General features: G+C 39.9%; 1 protein-coding gene across 5 annotated transcripts; it reads right to left on the bottom strand.

Annotated features, from left to right (window-relative positions):
* Positions 1–2,449: 2,449 nt before the first annotated feature.
* On the bottom strand, positions 2,450–20,672 carry TMEM267 (transmembrane protein 267). Of its 5 annotated transcripts, XM_042950429.1 has the most exons (4): positions 20,150–20,176; positions 19,712–19,797; positions 7,933–8,321; positions 2,450–3,451 (listed from the first exon to the last, which is right to left on the bottom strand). In XM_042950429.1, exons 3-4 carry the CDS (start codon positions 8,242–8,244, stop codon positions 3,116–3,118), a joined length of 648 nt encoding a protein of 215 aa, XP_042806363.1. In that variant the 5' UTR covers positions 8,245–8,321; positions 19,712–19,797; positions 20,150–20,176; the 3' UTR covers positions 2,450–3,115. The 5 variants fall into 5 exon arrangements, with proteins under 5 accessions (XP_042806363.1, XP_042806384.1, XP_042806354.1 ...); XM_042950450.1 differs by lacking the exons at positions 19,712–19,797; positions 20,150–20,176 and adding an exon at positions 20,562–20,672; XM_042950420.1 differs by lacking the exon at positions 19,712–19,797 and having other exon boundaries at positions 20,150–20,207.
* Between the last annotated feature and the right edge of the window lie 354 nt (positions 20,673–21,026).

The raw sequence follows: 21,026 nt of genomic DNA, 5'->3' as shown, positions 1-21,026 counted from the left end.
GCCAGCAAAGGAGGAATAAATGGATTTAAAAGCCCCACTCCAGCAACAGAGGAGTGTATCTCTGGGCACAAGTTACTCCAACCCCTAGGCCCACTTGGCCCCCAGGAGGCATTCCAGATGATGATTGAACCTAGTCGGTTAAGGTACAGAATGGTTCATTAGTTCCCAGGTGCATTGTATCTCTGAGAATGTATAAGGCGTGGGTTCCTAAGGCCCTCTTGGCCCCCTCCTAGGACCTCAGACCGAGGTGAACACTTTTGCTCCTCAAGCCACAAATGGTTCAGAGAAACAACTAAGAGGTCACGTCCCTGCAACTGTTCCACTTGAGGTGTTGAGAGAGAGATGACTTTTCATGAAAACAGCAAAGCAAATGCTTTATAGATTATAGATAAACATAGATACATAATGAAAATAATGTAAGAAATTAATCAATAAGCAAAGGGCAGGAGGGAACGTTATGAGAAAATAACCATGTTATTCCTTAAAGGGTGATTACACATAGGAACATTTTTAGAATTAGGTAATGCTAGAAAACATAGATGACGCACGCTACAAGGAAATTGCTAACAAATATAATGCCACGTTTGCCACAATAAAGCGGCCAGTTCAACACACTGCTGTTGTCTGTGTCCATTTTTATTTTTGTTTTTTGCTTTTATTTTTCACTTTTTCGCCGACGCCGTTCATCCTTCGGGAACCCCTGGACCTGCCGGAGCTGGACTCTGACACCAATTTTCAATATAAATGTCGTATTGACACCAACTCTTTCAATGAGGTGAAAAACAAAATGGTGGCATGGGAAGTTGGCTACTATATTTCTAGAGGTTACAACCACAGCTGTCACAGACCATTTAGAAGATAAGGATCATTTCTGATGGTAGAGGTAAGAAAGAAGATAAACCCACATTTAAAATGTGCAGTTACTGGGGCACCTGGGTGGCTCGGTCGGTTGAGCGTCCAACTTCGGCTCAGGTCATCATCTCACAGTCCGTGAGTTCGAGCCCCGCGTCAGGCTCTGTACTGACAGCTCAGAGCCTGGAGCCTGCTTCACATTCTGTGTCTCCCTCTCTCTCTGCCCCTCCCCTGTTCATGCTCTGTCTCTCTCTGTCTCAAAAATAAATAAACGTTAAAAAAAATTTTTTTTTTTAAATGTGCAGTTACTGGTTAAGCAATGAGTCATGGTCAAAGTCAATTCCCATTCTAATACAAAAACAACCCCTAAAATGCCAGTGTGACATTCCTAAATAAGGCCCTATATTTTAATAGCAGTCCTTCGTTTTATATGGAGAAAGAAAAAGTAGTTTTATAATTTAGTCAGAAAAAGCGATAGAAGATATATGCTTTATTTCCATGGATTTCTGACATCATATACTTAAAAAAAAATCCATACCTTATTCAAATTTCCCCCCACTATATAATATTTATTATACCAACCAAAGTGACACAATCATTGCTCTCAAAAGATAATAGATTGTAAAATCTAATAGATTCTGAGATATAACAGATTGCAACCAATTGGTTAACAACAAAAAGAAAAACCAAAGTAAGATGAACATTTGCGACAATTTACAGAGCTCTGTTTAACTTAATAAATAAGAAGAATATGCTTTGGATAAGGCGTTGCTTCAGCACTTCTCAGAGAATAAGGCACACAATCACTAGCATTACAAATCACAAATGTGTGAGAAAATCTAAAGACAGCAGATGGCACATAGGATACAAAAAAACAAAGCAAGTGTCTTTAGGGCACTGATGTTTATATCAAAGTGACATTAAACTGTGAAAATGTAAAATTTTATAGCAACCAAATTTTCCTTCTCTAATAATAAAGGTTAATCATTTTTGACAGGTTAACCTGAAAGGACAAAGGAAAAGGCAAATTTCCTAAAACTCCTTCATTTTGAAAAACGTATGTTTTGTCTCTCTGCATCAGGCATATGTTTTAAAAATTATTTAACTGGTATAATATTTTTAAATAGTGTGTAAACAAACTGATAGCAACTAAAACAATTTTAATGACACCTCAGGAGTTTACATCTGAAATAACATTGCTGGTAAGTCCTTTTTTTGTGTGAATTTAAATTCCATGGTTATAAGCCATGTATTAATATTTTGTTAATTTCATTATGTTATTTCAGAACAGTTAAAACCTTAACACATGGGATTCGGGGGCAAAGATACTAAAAAAATAATACTGGGGCGCCTGGGTGGCTCAGTCGGTTGAAAGTCTGACTTTTGATTTCGGCTCAGGTCATGATCTCTCGATTTGTGAGTTCAAGCCCCACATGAGGCTCTGTGCAACAGAGCAGAGCCTGCTTGGGACTCTCTCTCTCCCTCCCCCTCCCCCATTCATGAACACACTCTTTCTCTCAAAATAAATAGCTGAACTTAAAAAAAAATAATACTTGAGTAATGTTACTCCAGGCAACATATTACAATAATTATTTCCTAAAGTGATTCCTGAAACAATAATCTAGATCTAATATTAGTTACTATCTTTTATGAATATGATGATTTCTTACAAGTGTACTGGCACAGATTCCACCAGTAATCACAACTCACTAAAGTACCTGGCAAATCAAACTTCACTCAGGTTCAACATAGAGGAAAATGAAGAAATCTTAGTGGTCACCATACGTCTTATTCAGGATCTCATTTATTCTGGCTCTTTTACTGTTTCAGTATCTCAGGAAAATGTGGACACAAATGCCTTCAAATTAAGCACCCTACAATTTGATCTGTTTTTCATCCTGAAGTGGACTGCCTTAAATGTATACCTCCAGAAAATGTAACTGGATGTTAGTCTACTAGAGCTATTGGTAAAGCCAGATAAACAGAAGACACAATAAAAATATGTCATGGAATAAATGAAACTCTAATATTGTACTAGTGTATTATAGAAGAGAGAAGTAAAATTACAACAAATATATATATATATAAATATATATATATGTATATATATATTTATATATATATATAAAAGGGTACATGCCTCCTAAGCAAGAGGATTCAGGAATTATAATAATAGTTAATATATATTTTTTAGTTTATAATGTCAGCTACCCTTAATTATCGTCTGAACCATTTCCTTCTCTCAGAGTGGCATACAGTTACTTCAGACGTCAATCTGAATTCCATGTTTTGCAGACATCATTTGTCTGGTCCCTGTTAAATACATAACAAATGAACAGATATGAGGTAAAGAGGATGTGATTATGACATAAAGCCAGAATGGCAAAGGAGAAGTTTTTCCAAATGGGCATATCCACAAGCCGTGACGAATTCCATCTCGGATATGATGTGAGGTCCAGGATATAAATAACATCCAGGGGAGAAAGCACCATGAGTCTTTGAGCTTGAAAAGGTGCATAGTAAACTTCAAGGTCAGAGCCACGACAGGTATCACAGTAGAACAGTGAAGAAAAGGTCTTCGTGGAAGAGTCAAAGCAGCCTGCAGGGGAAAGTAGCTGGTATCATTTCCCTCTTGGCAAACAAAATTTTGTAGATGCTTCTTAAGACTCTAAAATATTTTCCAGGAGTCTATTAGAAATGCAATGGAAACATTTTCTATGTCACCTGTGAATACACATATTAAATCTGGTATGTGTAAAGCAAAGAAGATATAGGTGTGAGTAGGATATTTCTTTGCATTAAAAATGGAATCAAGATCTCAAGAACCTGGCCATCAATTTTTTAAAGTTTTCTATTATTTGCTTAGAAAAGTCACAATATGAACATAATTTATATATCAAATGTATGGTTTGTGTAAATTTGGAGTTTTAGAGAATTATCTGGGGCCTCTAACAGCATTGAAAAAAAATCTCACAACCAAATAAAATATTCTTCTATCAATAAAGGCAAGAAAGACATATTTTGTTGTAACCGGTTTATATTGGCCTTGAATATTTTCAGAATGCACTTACAACAACATTTAGAAAGACTGTATTATTTTATTTTATTTTTTTAAGTTTATTTATTTTGAGAGAGAGAGAGAGAGAGAGAGAGGCCATGAGTGCATGTGCTAGCTGGGGAAGGGCAGAGAGATCATGACCTGAGCTGAAATCAAGAGTCAGATGCTTCACCGCCTGAGCCATCCAGGCTCCTCTCAATTAGATAACTTCGAATGAAAAGGAAGCCGAGGATAGTGAAAATTGCCTAAATCTGAATCTCCCCACACATCCTCAAAAACACTACAGACAAGGACAAATAAAACTATACCAAATCCCACTCGGCATTAGACAGACGTCAGAGAGCACCTAAAACTTCAAATACTCTGAAGCATTAAGATAAACACCACATCAGCGTGCTCTCTTGCACACCTCCACCGCAAGCCAAGAGAGACGAGGAGACCTAAGATTGATCTAAAATTACTAGAAAGAGAAACACTGAAAAGGGCCCTCATAGATCAGAGCACCGGCTACAAAGCAAAGACTTCAAAGTGTGCATGATTCAAGGCATTACAAGGCACTGGTTCTGGGGGAGAAGATGATAAAGAGGAAGGGAGAGGAACCCTTTGGGGACGGTCAAGAGGAAAAGGAGTAGTGAAAAAAACAACTTAGGTACCTATAAAAAAAAAAATTAGGAGGCATAACCTTCCCACCACACTAAAATACAAGACATCTGTTAAAAAAACTGTACCTTGGGGGTGCCTGCGTGGCTCAGTCGGTTAAGCATCTGACTCTTGATTTCGGCTCGGGTCATGGTCTCCCAGTTCTGTGGCTTCGAACCCCACATTAGGCTCTGTGCTGACAGTGTGGAGCCTACTTGGGATTCTGTCTCCCTCTCTCTCTGCCCCTCCCCTGCTCGCTCTCTCTCTCTCAAAATAAATAAACTTAAAAAAGAGAGAGACAGACACTATACCTTGCCACCCTGTGAAGTCACACGGCTGGGGGGGTCTCTTAAACGCACTACTTAAACCAGGGTTCTCTACTCCCACCAACTGACTAAACATCAGTCAGGGAGTTTATGCTACATTCCCCTTCCTTCTCCCTTCTCTACATTTTTAGCTGTTTTATTTCTACTTTGCCGGCACATGTGACATTTCTGTATTGTTACTCAATTCTTGTCTCTACCTTTGTTTTTTGGTTCCATACCCACGCTGTATCGTGCTCCTTAACAGCAGGGTGGGACAAGGGGGCCTGTGGTAGTCCCTACTTGGAAGAAAGCAATAGCCTGAAGTTGACGTGATTAGCAGTTATGCTCTGGATATGTCTGACTCTTTACGCATTCATTTGTGAAGTCTATTTATATTAATAGATGCTAAAGAAATTTCTGTTGCTTGGCTTACTTCTAAAACTTCAATCGAGACTTTTCCTTCATAGAAAAATAATGAATAATGGGGGCGCCTGGGTGGCTCAGTTGATTAAGCGTCTGACTTTGGCTCAGGTCATGATCTCGTGGTCTGTGGGTTTGAGCGTCACATTGGACTCCATGCTGACAGCTCAGAGCCTGGAGCCTGCTTCGGATTCTGTGTCTCCTTCTCTCTCTGCCCCTCCCCTGCTCACGCTCTCTTTCTCTCTCAAAAATAAATAAACATTAAAAAAAAGAAAAATAATAAAGAATAAAAGGACATTATCATAAAATTACAGAAGTAAAAATAGATCACTTAAAAAAAGAAGTAACAACAGACATTTAAAAAATAGTATCATAATGGGGTGCCTGGTGGCTCAGTGGGTTAAGCGTTGGACTTCAGCTCAGGTCATGATCTCACAGTTCATGAGTCTGAGCCCCGTGTCAGACTCTGTGCTGACAGCCAGGAGCCTGGGGCCTGCTTCAGATTCTGTGTCTTGCTCTCTCTCTCTTTGCCCCTCCCCTGCTTGCACTCTGTCACTCTGTTTCTAAAAAAATGAATAAATGTTAAAAAAATTTTTTAAATAGTATCATAAGTACTTAGTTTTGGTACTTATTACTGACGATCACAAACAATTTTATGGTTAAAAACGTTCATATTTCATTTTAAAAAAAGGATCAGTACCAGCACTATGCTATACTTTCTATGCACTACCTCCTTTAATCCTTACAACAACTGGATGAGTTAGAGATGATTTTACAGAGCGGGGAGCCAAGGCTTACAGACAACAGGTAGCTTCCCCACGTTGTACAAACACTGAGTCTGTCTGACTCTTTGGCTCATATTCTTTTTTTTTTTTTTAATTTTTTTTAACGTTTATTTATTTTTGAGACAGAGACAGAGCATGAATGGGGGAGGGTCAGAGAGAGAGGGAGACACAGAATCTGAAACAGGCTCCAGGCTCTGAGCCATCAGCCCAGAGCCTGACGCGGGGCTCGAACTCACGGACCGCGAGATCATGACCTGAGCCGAAGTCGGACGCTTAACCGACTGAGCCACCCAGGCGCCCCGTTTGGCTCACATTCTTAACACTACCACTTCTAAGTGAGTCAAAGAATAGTAGGTAGCCTAAATATAGTAGGTAGCCTAAATGTTTTTAAAAATTACCATAGTTAAATTCTAGGTGAACACACTTATGAACCACACTTTCTGTGGTTTAGCTTATCCAAAGCTCTACTAACATTTATTGTGAACTATTTACCACGGTGCATCCTGTAACATGCTCTCTTAACACTCAAGACAACCCAACGAGAACAGTAAAGACAGAATCCACATTTTACAGATGAGGGCACTGAGGCTTAAAGAAGGAAGGGGCTCTGCTAACACCACCACATACCAGGATTCAAACTCAGGTCTTCTGATGCCAATCTCAAACGCAATGTTATTCTGCCTCCCCTTATAGCCAAAAAGTTACAATGTGTCTTTAATCAGGAATTAGTGATTCCTAACTGATTAAGTGTTTTCATAAGTGAGACAATCTCTGAGAAGTACCTGGTGTGTGACACATAAAGGAAAAAGTGATCATTTCTCGTTTCATTCAACAAATATCTACCGAACACCTACTAGGTGAGCCAGGCTGCGTTCCAGGCAGTGGTGAGCAAGAAAAGTCCTTGCTCTGTGGGTCTGTGTTTCTTTCCTGAAATATTTACAGGTCATAAACACGTAAAAGGTAGGCAAATCTGTTGACACTTAGAAAATATTATCTGAACAGGGGTGCCTGGGTGCCTCTTGATTTTGGCTTAGGTCATGACCCCAGGGTCATGGGATCAAGCCCTGGGTAGGTTCCATGGTGAGCGTGGAGCCTCCTTGAGATTCTCACTCACTCATTCTCTCTCTCTCTCTCCTTCTCCTCTGACCCTCTCTCCCGCTCGTGTGCACGCTCTCTCTCTCTAAAATGAAAAAAAAAGCAAAAAGAAAATATTGTCTGAACTGTCATTTTAAGCATAGCTCATTTGCAAAGCTAGCAGGTCACTGTATAGCTAAATATCTGAAGCCTCAATGAAATTCCTCAAATTTCGCCACCAGCGACGGTGTCCTAAGGAGTCCCTTGAAATGCACACCTTTGGTTCCAAGAGGGGCTGGGGAATGAATCTACTGAAGTCATTCCCCGGGACTCGGAATCATCTTAAAGCTGCTTCACTGTTACAGAGCACGTAGGAGCTGCATACTAACTGTAAAACATGAAGCGTAAGGGGGAAAATCCTAACTGTGGCCCTGAAGAAAGAACACAGAAAAAAGAAACAGGTTAGCTCCGAGAATGACCCCCATTATTTTAAACCAGTTGGCTGATGCTTCCTTCAAGACTTGGCTAAGCACCGTCCTCGGTAAAGCCAGCACAGAACTCTTCAGGTACATTTAGTGAGTCCTTGCTCTGTATGCATCCTTGGCACTTTGTGAGGCCAAGTAACTTGATTAGCAACATGTCTGTATTCATCTTCAGGAAAGTACTGAGTGCTCAAAAAAATGGGATGAATGAGCTTTCTTACTTTAAAATAAAGATAACCCCTAGCTCTAAAATGATGCTGTGAAGGTCAATATAATGGTGTTAAAGACCAGAAAAATTAAACATGGATGCCTCTTACCTTTAAAGATAAAGATCCAGCTAGAAAAAAGTGGTCTACATCAATAACAGAGGCTAAAAATCCAGCTAAAATGATTTCTCCAAAGTCAGTTGTCTTCTTGACTCCAATGACAATTGCCCACAACCACATGCCAATCACGCAATGTACTGCATTATCTGAGAGGGCTCGAAGCCAGTCATTTTGCTGAATTATTGAAAACTGAAGAAGTCTGTCAGCTACTAGGCAAAATATTCCCAGACCGAGGCTGGAAAAAAGAGATTCAGTGCTACAAGACTGGAGTAAAGCATGGGTCTTCTCAGCCTCAGATGCCATCACAAATAATACGTCAGTATACAGCAAAAGCCATCAGGAGACAAACTGCTTATTCTTGTTTATATTCCCCAGTCGCCCTAAAATAGAAAGCAAAGAAAAATATTAATGCCACATAGCATTTAAACAAAACAAAATCAGCAATGATTTCACAAATACAAAATCAAATTGTAGAAACTGGTATTTAAAAAAAATTTTTTTTTAAATGTTTTGTTTATTTTTAAGAGACAGGATGTGAGAGGGGGAGGGGCAGAGAGAGAGGGAGACACAGAATCCGAAGCAGGCTCCAGGCTCTGAGCTGTCAGCACGGAGCCCAATGTGGGGCTCGAACCCATGAACCGTGAGATCATAACATGAGTTGAAGTCAGATGCTTAACCGACTACGCCACCCAGGCACCCCTGGTATTTCTTTTTTTTTTTTTTAAACTGTTGTCAGTAATTTCATTTTATTTTTCCCAGCTTTACTGAGATACAACTGATATATAACACTGTATAAGGTTAAGGTGTATAATGTGATGATTTCATATACGCATATATTGTGAAATGATTACCACAGTGTGGTTAACATCTCCGTCACCTCGCATAGTTACCTTTTTGTGCGTGTGGCGAGAACATTTAAGACTACTCTGTTAGTAATTTTCAAGTGTAAGAAAATCGTATTTCTTACATGTTATATACAATATGCCATGTAGCACAAAGAGAATAGGAACACCAGTTTACATGTTAGTATGTATCAAGGTGAATTTAAGAAAGCCCACCAACTGTAATCTATTACTTTGAGGTCATCCGTCAGTTCTCTCTCTCAGCAATGTGTGCTACATGGCAGTGGGCATCCGTGTCTGTGTACCCAGCATCTATTTTCCATACTTCTGAAAACAGCATCTCCTTTTAGGAAAACTGCTCATCGCAAGACCCACTCTGGAGCTGACCAGCTAGAATTCCCTGTCTCTCTTAGTAGTAATTAATTAGTAATTAGTAATTAGTCATCATTTTCCAGTAGTGATTGGACTAGTGGTGAATACTCTAGTGATTAAGGTGACCCAGGCTGGGCCAATCAGACTCCCTTCTAGAATTTTCCTAAGTGGAGCTGGTAGGGGAAAGTTACTCTTCTTCTTACAGACCATGGGCTTCACTACACGGAGCACCCTAAAAACAAAGAACCATAAGGACATCAAGTCCACAGGTCCAGGCTTTTAAGTTTCTCAGAGCTGGCCTCATTCCTGCAGCTTACCTTTTACTTCTAGGAGCTACCCTAGCATTCTTCCAATAAATCCCTTTTTCCTTTCTGTTGCCTCTAACCGAAGAACTTTAATTGATATAAAAAGGCAATCATAATTCTGTGCTTAGTGCTTACCTGGCATAGGATACTGAAATCATTTATACAGTTAAAGTTATCAACATTATGTGATACCTGAAATTTTTGTTTTATATTGTTCTGTTTTAATTCTGAGACTAAAGAATAACTAAATGACGTATTAAGAATGATTCAACTTCCATTCTGTCATAAAAACTATACATAGCTCATAATATATATTCCGGAATTTATAAGGAAACATTCCTTGAATCAGAAAACAACTTGGAAAAAGATGAACTAAGTTGAAGGCCTTACACCATCTGATTTCAAGTTTTATAAAACCGCAGTAATTAAGACAATGTGGTACTGATATAAAGATAGACAAATAGATTGATGAAACAGAATAGAAAGTGGGATCAGAAATAGATCCACCCATATACGGTCAATTGATTTTTTTTTAAATTTTTTTTTTTTAACGTTTATTTATTTTTGAGACAGAGAGAGACAGAGCATGAATGGGGGAGGGTCAGAGAGAGGGAGACACAGAATCTGAAACAGGCTCCGGGCTCTGAGCACTCAGCACAGAGCCTGACGCAGGGAGCTCGAACTCACGGACCGCGAGATCGTGACCTGAGCCGAAGTCGGACGCTCAACCGACTGAGCCACCCAGGCGCCCCTACGGTCAATTGATTTTTAACAAACATGCAAAAGCAAGTAAACAAAGAAAAGATGGTCCTTTCACCAAACACTGCTGGAACAACAGGATATCCATATGTAAAAATAATGAACCTCGGTCCATACTTTACTCCATATACAAAAATTAAGTCAAAATGGATTACAGACCTAAAAGTAAGATATAAAACTGTAAAACTCCTGGAAGAAAGCATAGAATATTTTTGTGTCCTTGGATTATGTAAAGAGTTCTTAGAAGCAACATCAAAAGGCCAATCTGTTTTTTAAAAATTGATACACTGAACTTTGTCAAAATTAAGAAGCTCTGCTCTTTGAAAAACATTAAGAGAATGAATCAACAAGCCACAGATTTGGGATAAAATATTTGCGTATCTCGTATTTGCTAAAGGATTTCTACCCAGAACAAAGAATTCTCAAAACACAGTAACAGAAAAATAAACGAATACAAAAATGGGCTAAAGATTTGAAAAGGTCCATTACAAAGATAATATATAGTGGTCAACAAGCACATGAAATATGCTCAATGTCATCAATTATTAGGGAAATGCAAATTAAGGCCACAATGAGATACCAGATATACCTATTGGAATGGCTAAAATTAAAGACTTATCGTCCCAAATGTTGAAGAGATGTGGAGCAACCAGAACCCTCACACACGGCTGGTGGAAATATAAAATGGTAACCACTTTTCAGTTTCTCCAAAGTTAAACATACTTCGATCATAGTCATTCTCCTCCCACGTATTTACCGGAGAGAAATGCAAGCATACAGACATACAAAGACTTGTACATGAATGTTCACAGCAGCTTTATCTACATTAGCTCCAAACTGGAAACAGCCCAACTGGCTAAACAAAACATGGAATAAAAAGAAATAAAAAAGTAATACATACGAAAACATTGATGAACCTCAAATACTTAGTGAAATAAACCAAACCAAAAAGAAAAGAAAAATGGAGTAATAGTCAAAACCCATGTAACTAGACAACACAAAGAATGAGCCTTGGGGCGCCTGGGTGGCTCAGTCGGTTGAGCGTCCGACTTCGGCTCAGGTCATGATCTCGCTGTCCGTGAGTTCGAGCCCCGCGTCGGGCTCTGTGCTGACAGCTCAGAGCCTGGAGCCTGCTTTGGATTCTGTGTCTCCCTCTCTCTCTGACCCTCCCCCATTCATGCTCTGTCTCTCTCTGTCTCAAAAATAAACATTAAAAAAAAATTTAAACAAAACAAAACAAAAAAACAAAGAATGAGCCTTAATGTCAACGATGGACTCCAATCAATGCACCAATGTTGGTTTATTAATTGTAACAAGTGTGCCACACTAACACAAAATGTTAATAATAGGGAGAAATATGTATGGAGGGAGAGGTAACATATGGAACACTCTGTACTATCTGCTCAATTTTTCTGTAAACCTAAGACTGCTCTCAAAAATAAAGTCTTAATTTTTAAAAATGACATAAATGAAGGAAATATGGGAAATTTTATAATTGTCCAATATCAGTAATGGATACCCTGTAGTTCATTATTCTATCCTCCACTTTTCTATATATTTAAAATTTTCATTTAGAAATTTTTTAAAGAATACATAATGATTCCATTTATATAAAATCCTAGAAAATGCAAATCAACTTAAGTGACAGAAAGCAGATCAGTGGTTGCCTGGGGAAGGGAGGGACTTAGAAGGATTAAAAAGGAACATAAGGAAACTTTGGGGGAAGAGTTATGTTCACTATCTTGATTATGGTAATAGTTTCATGGTTCATAGTTTCATGTATACATCAAAATGAATCAAAGTCAAGAATGCTAGCTTCTCCTGCAGATCACCCACAGCATCAAAACTGGAGTTGGTGAGAAGCCAATGCAGATTCCATTCTGTCCTTGCTCTCCTCCACATTCAGTTTCCCTTTTTGACTGTCTGCCTAGCTGATCTGCAGCAGCTTCAGGCTCAACAATAGACTCAGAGGCAAGCGTCTGCCCAGAATGCTCTCCCAGCCCCCACAATTACGGAAGGTCTAACCCCTGTCATAAATCCCACATTATTTAGCAGGCAAGTAGTTCTTCTTCTTTGATGGAACTTAACTAATACAAGATCCAGACCATTTTATTGAGTAAGAAGACAACATTGATGGTGTTATTCCCTTCCAATGGAATCTATAAATTTAATATACTCCTAATTACAATCAAAAGGGATTTTCTTTTAGGAACTTCATGAAATGTTTCTAAATTTCATTTAGAAGAGCAAATACCGGGTGCCTGGGTGGCTTACTTGTTAAGCATCTGACTTCGACTCAGGTCATGATTTCACAGTTCATGAATTCAAATCCCACTTTGGGTGAGTTTGTGCCCCGCTTCGGGTGAGCTCGAGCCCTGCTTTGGGTGAACATGAGCTCTGCTTCAGGTAAAATAAAGGAGTAAATGCCAATAAACTTGAAAAAGCAGAGTATCATAAGTACTAAAAGGTGAATACAAAGTCCAGAAACAGATTAAGTGTGTGTATGGGGGAGTGGGGAATGTGTGTATAATTCTAAACTGATAGAGGAACACTTATTATTTAACTCAGATCCTGTATCAGTTAGGCTTCTTAAGTGCATGGAAAAGAAAAGAAGTAAATGCAAAACACAAAACTTATTAAAAGGATATTGGAAATCACAGACTTGCCAGGTTTTAAGAACCAGGCCTCAAATCTATGCCTCAAGTACCTCAGTGAAAATGACACCAGACAACTGGTCTGGTGACCATCTCCCTACCACTGACCCCAGCTTACACTGCCCAAGCCCTGTCACCAGATGTTACCACTGGCATTGGTGTGAAAGCTGCACTGTCTGCTGCGGCCATGAAAGATTCTTGGCAGTATTTGTTGTTGTTCTTTAATCTCAATACAAAATTTGGAGTGGGGCAGCGTGTATGTGTCTGATTGGCTGGCTCTACATTACATGACCAGACCTTTGCTGCAAGGGAGGTTGGAAAAGACAGTACTTAGCCTTTTCAGCATGTATTGTAGAAAGAGTGCTCTTTGTTTCTTCCAGTTGCATTAGAAGAGCAATCTGACAAATATACTATCTGGACAGGAAGTGAGCAGTCCACACTGGTTGTCAGTCTGTTAAGTGCTAAGTAGTACTGGAGAGAGTCAATCATCAGACAAAACCTGAGACTGGGTCATCTGCTTTCAATCTGTGCAATGCACAGTTCTACACAGTAAAGCTGTTTAAATCAACTCTAGGTTTTAAAGCTGTTAAATCAAACAACATTCAAATGGATTACAGTTTTGCAATATAATAGACCATTTCCCTGGTTAAATTAAGAAAGGGAATCTGTAGCTGCTTGGAAAATTTCTATGATTAGATAGCTTTTGTAATCAGTTTGATTATCAAGTTTGGGATATTTACATGAATTTGTAAACAGACTTCTACATAGTTCAGCCAGGTAGACTTTTAGAGGGGAGCTCAAAATTATTTTAAAAATATTGATAGACATGACTACATAAGAATGTAAAACTTGTGCATGGCAAAGTTAAAGACAAATGGAGGAAATTTAGAACCTTTATGATGGAGAAAGATTTAAAGTTTTACTTTATTAAGGGCACTTAAAATTAAGAAGGAAAAATAAGTACCCCAGTAATAAAGCGGGCAATGTCTATGGAAAGGCAATTTTGAAAAGGAAGAAATACAAATATCAAAAATTACTAGAAGATTTCAACTTTATTGGTAATCAATTGAATTTAAATTAAAACAATAAGGGGTGCCTGGGTGGCTCAGGTTAAGCGTCCAACTTTGGCTCACATCATGATCTCACTGTCCATGAGTTCGAGTCCTGCATCAGGCTTGCTGCTGTCAGCGGGGAGCCTTCGCCGGATCCTCTGTCTCCCTCTCTCTCTGCCCCATCCCTACTCATGCACTATCTCTCTCTCTCTCTCTCAAAAGTAAATAAGCATTAATAAATTAATTAAAACAATGAGATTTCAATGTAAGATTGACAAAAAAATTGCTAATACTTTCTGTTAGTAGTGGTAGAGAAATGATCACTCATACTGAGTATTAGCAGGAGTGTAAGTGGGTATAATTTTTAGGGGACAATTTGACAATAAATGTATCAAAAACCAAGGGGCGCCTGGGTGGCTCAGTCGGTTAAGCGGCCGACTTCGGCTCAGGTCATGATCTCACGGTCTGTGAGTTCGAGCCCCGCGTCAGGCTCTGTGCTGACAGCTCAGAGCCTGGAGCCTGTTTCAGATTCTGTGTCTCCCTCTCTCTCTGCCCCTCCCCTGTTCACACTCTGTCTCTCTCTGTCTCAAAAATAAATAAACGTTAAAAAAAAATTAAAAAAAAAACCAACCATTTAAAAATGAACAAATATTTTTGACTCAGCATTTCCAACTCTACAAATTTATCCACAGAAAATAAGTAGATTTAAATACAAAGAGGTATATATGGATATTCAGTATGGCATTGTTTATAATAAGGAAAAATTAGAAATTAAAGGTCCTAAATACAAGACTAGTGAAATTAATTTCAAACAATTAAGCAGCCATTAAAAAACACTTATTTCTGTTTTTACTGACATGAAAAGATGTTCAAAATATTAACATTTAAAAGGCAGCCTGTAAGATAATATGTAAAATATTACTTTTTATTAAAAATATGTACTTATACTGTACATTTAAAAATAGAGAAGACTGTTCATTTGGCTCCTATCTCACTCATGGGCTTACATATGATCATTACTTTTTTCCCCTTGTTTGATTCCCTAAACATTTTCAATGCCTTAATATTATGACCACAAAACCATTAAAGCTACTCTGAAAAGTTAGTCAGAAGTCATTAAACAACTCAGACCATGATGTTTGTCAGCCTCTTCAAAGTATAATTTTTAAAAAGTAAAAGTATATTTATAACATCATAAATATGTATTAATAAAAATATGAGAATATATAACATTAATAAACATTAATAGAGGTGCCTGGGTGGCTCAGGTTAAGCACCCAACTCTTGATTTTGGCTCAGGTCATGATTTCACGGTTTGTGAGTTCAAGGCCTGCATCGGGCTCTGCACTCACGGTGCGGAGCCTGCTTGGGATTTGTTCTCTCCCCTCTCTCTCTACCCCTACCCCACCTGCTCTCTCTTTCAAAAATAAACAAAAAAAAATTAAAATTAAAATAAACCTTAATAAAATTTTATACAATTCTTATAAGCCAAATTTATACTATAAAAATTATTTGTTCCTATTTATGTATTAGTTGACACATGCAAAGACTACAAAAGATTTCTCTATCTCCAGGTGAAATAAACTTATAGAGATTCCTTTAATTCTTTCATATTGTGAAGAAGACTTGCTTTGCACAGACCAACTGTGCAAATGATAATGGAGTCTACGACAATCCTCAAATTCTTGTCATTTGCAATAATGAAATCTGTTCTGAAAAGCACTAAGATTGGGTTTGAGTCTACAGATCTTCCAGGATGAGGAAATAATGATTTCAAAGTACTTTCAAGCAAGAGATAAGACCAAAATGTAAGAATCCAAAAGATACCTCCAAGGTCATGAATCCTTTAATTAAACCTGAGGATTTACAGTCCCATAAATGAATCATTTGTTTCCACTTTACAAATAAACTCTTGACACTTGCATGGATAAAGAAGTCAACATATTTAAAGGTTCAGTGCACATAATTTTAAAGTTTATAAAATATCCCTTTGAACCAAAGCTAGATGCCAGTATCCACTTAGGCAGATGGGAATCGGGACACACAAATTTGAATTAATGACCAAGTCAGAGAGGTGCTGCACTGGCAGCAATATTCCCCTCCTTCAGTGAGCAGTGGCCTGCAAATTAGCCCGAAGGAGAACGAAGGCCACTCAGGCAGATGAGTGTGAGAGGGAAGACTGTGCACACTCACACAAAAGCCTAACAGAAAAGCTCTGCTGCCACTGAAACTATGCTTATTCAGGAAAACCTTGGTTTGCGAGCATAACTCATTCCGGAAACATGCTTGTAATCCAAAGCACTTGTATGTCAAAGCGGAAGAAATACTGGAAACTCAGATGACTTGTTCCACATCCCAAAAATATTCACATAAAAATCATTACAATACTGTAATATAATACACAACAATAAAGAAAATACAAAATATAAAGACAAATAAATTAACCTGCACTTACCTTTCAAAACCTTCGTGGCTGGTGTGAGGGAGACAAGAGAGAGGGTTATTGTGTAGGATGACTTTCACTATCACTAATGAAATCACTGCTATCTACTGGCTCAATGGAATCCTTTTCTACATGGGGGCCATTGTATACACTTGCATGGATGTCAACTATACTACATTATTAATAAACTCTTGTCATATACTGTATTTAATGTAACTGGCAATAATGCAGCAGAGGAAAGGGTCTCTATCTGCAGGCAACCTGACCTAGAATGAAGCAAAGCATTCCTAAGCTTACTCATGTATGGAAAAGCAAAGGACTGTTGAAGTGACAAAAAAATACACTATCGCCAGTTTTGGGTACCTTCCAATGTTCTGAAAAATCACTGATTTCTGCCAAACACCACAGCATGAGGCCCAGCATCTGAGCAAGGGAGACGATCACCCACCATCCCGCAGAGAGAAAGAAAGAGAGAGAAAAGAACGACTGGCTCATTTGTGATCATGTGACATTAGGCATCATGTACTACTCAGTCGCAGAACAAGTTACTCACAACACAAGGTTTTACTGTATATGCATTTATTACAAATTTATTTTCAAATCTTATCTCAGAAAGGAGACAAAAAAAAGGTCATTATCCACTTAATTGCAAATTGCATTACATCCAAACTCTTTTACTCTTTTTTTAAGATTTTACTTTTAAGTAATCTCTACACCCAACATGGAGCTCGAACTCACAACCCCAAGACCAAGAGTCACATACTCCACTAACTAAGCCAGCCAGGTACCCCCATCTTCTTTTACTCTTGAAACAATTTTTAACATCCTAAAATATATTTAAATGTTACCAACCTTGTGTTTTACATAAGTTCAGATTCTAAAAAGACAGGGTAGCTAATGAAGTGTTAAGAGCAAAGTGAAACATCAAAAGATCACTTCAAGTATTTAAATGATGATTCAAATTTAAAGTGACCCGAAAAAGAAGACCTTATTGTTTATAACTATATCGTTGTTTGAATAGGAACACATACACAAAACGGGGCAGCATGAAATACATTTTATAAATGGAAAGTATAAAACAGTTGCTTGATGAGAGAACAACAAAAGACTAATGAGGGAAGTAGATCCCTTAACCCGTCAAGTTTTTTAGATGCCTGCAGCTCTGCAAACTTCTGGACTGCAAGTACATGGGCCCCTGAGCCAGAATCACCCAGCTAAGCCTTGTCCGAGACCACAGACACAGTGAGATAATACTTGTTAAATGTTTTAAGCCTCTAAGTTTCGGGGTAATTTGTTATACAGTAATAGGTATCTAACACAATACTGTTTCATTCATTCATTCATTCATTCAGAGAGGGCACAAGTGAGCAAAGGGCAGAGAGAGAGAGAGAGAGAGAGAGAGAGAGAGAGAGAGAGAATCCCACAAGGGGCAGAGGCAGGGGGGAAAGAGAGAAAGAGAAGCAGGGCTCAGCTCACCCGAAGTGGGGCAGGAGCTCACCTGGAAGCAGGGCTTGAGCTCATCTGATGTGGGATTCGAACTCCTGAACCCTGAGATCATGACCTGAGCCCAAGTCAGATGCTTAATGACTGAGCCACCTAAGGACCTGTTTCCTTTTTTTAAAAAAGGTATAATATGGGAGTGCCTGGGTGGCTCAGTCGGTTGAGTGTCCAACTTTGGCTCAGGTCATGATCTCATGATTCATGAATTCAATACCTGCGTCAGGCTCTGTGCTGACAGCTCAGAGCCTGAAGCCTTCTTCAGCTTTCCTGTCTCCCTCTCTCTCTCTGCCCCTCCCCCTCTCATGCTCTGGCTCTCTCTCGCGCGCTCTCTCTCTCAAAAATAAACATTAAAAAAAGTTAAAAGAATATAATTATGGTCCCAGAAATACAATTCTGACATCTATTCCACTCCAATTATTAGTGCAGATATTTAACATCTCTGGCTTAGATTCTGAGTATGAGAAAGAGAATTTTTTTCTTTTGGAAAACGAAATTTAATGAATGTAGTCCTTTTAGTTACTGTCTCTGACTAGGACACCCAAGTGTATCCATTTTTCGTCATACCTTTTTCTACTTCCTACCCCTTCCCTATAAGTAGAATGGACCTCAAAAACCGTAAAATAACGATTTATTCTACATAGTCACTTTTGTTAGGCAGTTCTGTTAAGACTAGTAACTATAATTTTCTCTTAAACCTGTCATGCATAAAACCCAATGTGCACAAGGTATTCAACAAATATTTTAGTATACTAATACAAGGTATAAGCAGGGAAGCAACCCTCAGCCTATGAACTAAACATATTATTTAAGATGACTTCTCATCTCATAACAACCAGTTACCCAGATGATAAATTTCTCCTTATGACTTGTAGCCACTTTCTACAATGGTAAAACTGCCACACCCCATCCCATTACAGTAAAATGTCATCAACTATGGGGCCTTTAAAGTATACATACATAGTAGTAGGGCGCCTGGGTGGCTCAGTCGGTTAAGCGTCCCACTTGGGCTCAGGTCATGATCTCACCGCTTGTGAGTTCGAGCCCCGCGTCGGGCTCTGTGCTGACAACTCAGAGCCTGGAGCCTGCTTTGGATTTTCTGTCTCCCTCTCTCTCTGCCCCTCCTCTGCTCATGTTGTCTCTCTCTCAAAAATAAACTTTAAATACATTTTTTAAAAAAGTATACATAGTAGTAATCTTTCCTTAACTCACATAGTCACTTTAATTATACACTATGATGCATTAATAATCTTAGACAAATATTTCTGCCAAAACAAAGAGCTAACAAATTCCCCATGTAAATGTCACCTACTTCCCTCTCTCATCACACAAATATTTATAAAAACCTGAGGTAAACGTAGTCCCAAATCCAACAACTACCTTTAGTATTGTTTTACAAAGAAGTCTTTTTCACTGTTGGTGCTGCAAAAGTTCATATATTTAATTTTTTTTTAAATTTTAATTTCTTTAAGTCATCTCTACACCCAAGGTGGGGCTGGAACTCAAACCAGAGATCAAGTAGCAGGCTCCGCCCAGTGTGCCAGCTAGACGCCCCAAATACATATATATTTTTAATGCTACAATACCTAGAGCAGATGCCCAATCTAATGCAGCTAATTTGCAAAGGAAGGAAACACAAATCCTCACTTTCACAGAAACTTTTTATAGCCTGAACATAAAATGTTTAATTCCTACACTATTAGTAACAAAACATACAATTCTGAATCTCAGTATATTTTAAATCTCGGCAAATTCCCAAAGCGTTCTTTCCTAAGGCTGGTGTGATGCAATAATCTTAAAAATGCCGATTAAGAAAATGGGGCAGAAGGCCTGGCGTCAACGTTACCAAACGTTCCATGTGCAGGGAAGATACCGTGTCACACTTTTAACAGTCACGCCTCCAGGGATCCGGGGCGGGCAGGACTGTCGTGCCTGGTAAAGAGGGCAATGGGCAACTCCGGCAAGACCCCCGCCACGCCGCCCTGGGCCAGGGAAACGCCGGGGCACAAAGCCTAGGGGAGGACCCGGTGCTTATGGAATCTCGAAGGAGCGACGAAGCCTGAGGGAGACGCCGGGACTTCGAGCAGATCACGGGACCATCAGACAGTGACGGCCCACGGGTCCAGTACACCCCGCTTGCTCTCGCGTCCCGCGCGCTCGCCGCCCCTGCAAGCCCACCCCATCCAGACTCTGGAGCTTCGGCCTCCCACCTCAGGACGCAGTTTCGCGGCGTCCACTCCGTCCCCTTCCCGCCCAGTCCCTCGCGGAGCTCAGCCGCACCCACCCTCAGCTCTTCAGGTTGAAGTCCTTCGCAGCACAAACGGCGGCCCCGCCTCTCTTCCCTCCCCTAGGCCGGCACCATAGAGACGCCGGACGCCGGCCAGAGCGGCCCCAGCAACACCCAAACGTCCGCCGAGAGGACGCCGGGATACTGGCCCATTCATAACGGACCGGAACGGAAATCTCTGGGGTCCGCTGGTGGAGGTGGTGGGTTCCTGCAGTTTTCTCCTGCCGTACCCCATAAGGAGACCTTTGGGATAGTGGGGGGATAAGTGCAAAGTGCCTTGTTGGTTTCCTCTGTCAAACCTGAGCATTCGTTCTTGGCTGTGCCGGCGCCGTGCCCCAGACTTGGCCGATATACCCATAATGCACCCTCCCTGGCGGCCAGAAAGCTGAGAAAGCAGAAGTGGCCTCACCGAATGTCGGAGGCACAGGCCATACGCTCAGACGCTTGAGCTGGGAGCCACAGGCCGTCTTGGCTCCCGAAGAGGTAGAGAAATGTCTTTCAAGTTGGGCGTCGGAGAGTTTTTCAGGAGACGAGACACCACGCGGCTTTGCGGGTCGGCCGCTCCTCCATAGCGCTCCAACGCCCCCTTGGGGAATTCTTGATAATTATACTTCGCCACTTTGTGGGCGGACAGTGGGTGCTACACTTTATTGTAGCAGCAGTGGCAGGCCTGGCTGAATCATGACTGCTAAACGCACAGGAGCTGAAAAAACTGCGTAAAATGTAGCTTGACCCTAATTAACCAAACTCACAAGATGCAGCTTTTTAATGGGACTATGGTCAGGTCCCAGCCTGTCTTTTGCCTGAGTGAGCACCGAGGAGATGTCTAGCTTGGCACTGGCTCTAGGAAGCACTGGCTCAAAAGAATAGGCTC

The sequence above is a fragment of the Panthera leo genome, chromosome A1, assembly GCF_018350215.1.
Source record: "Panthera leo isolate Ple1 chromosome A1, P.leo_Ple1_pat1.1, whole genome shotgun sequence".
NCBI lineage: Eukaryota > Metazoa > Chordata > Mammalia > Carnivora > Felidae > Panthera > Panthera leo.
Note: the sequence above shows the minus strand (reverse complement) of the source record. Positions and strands in the feature narration are given on the sequence as shown.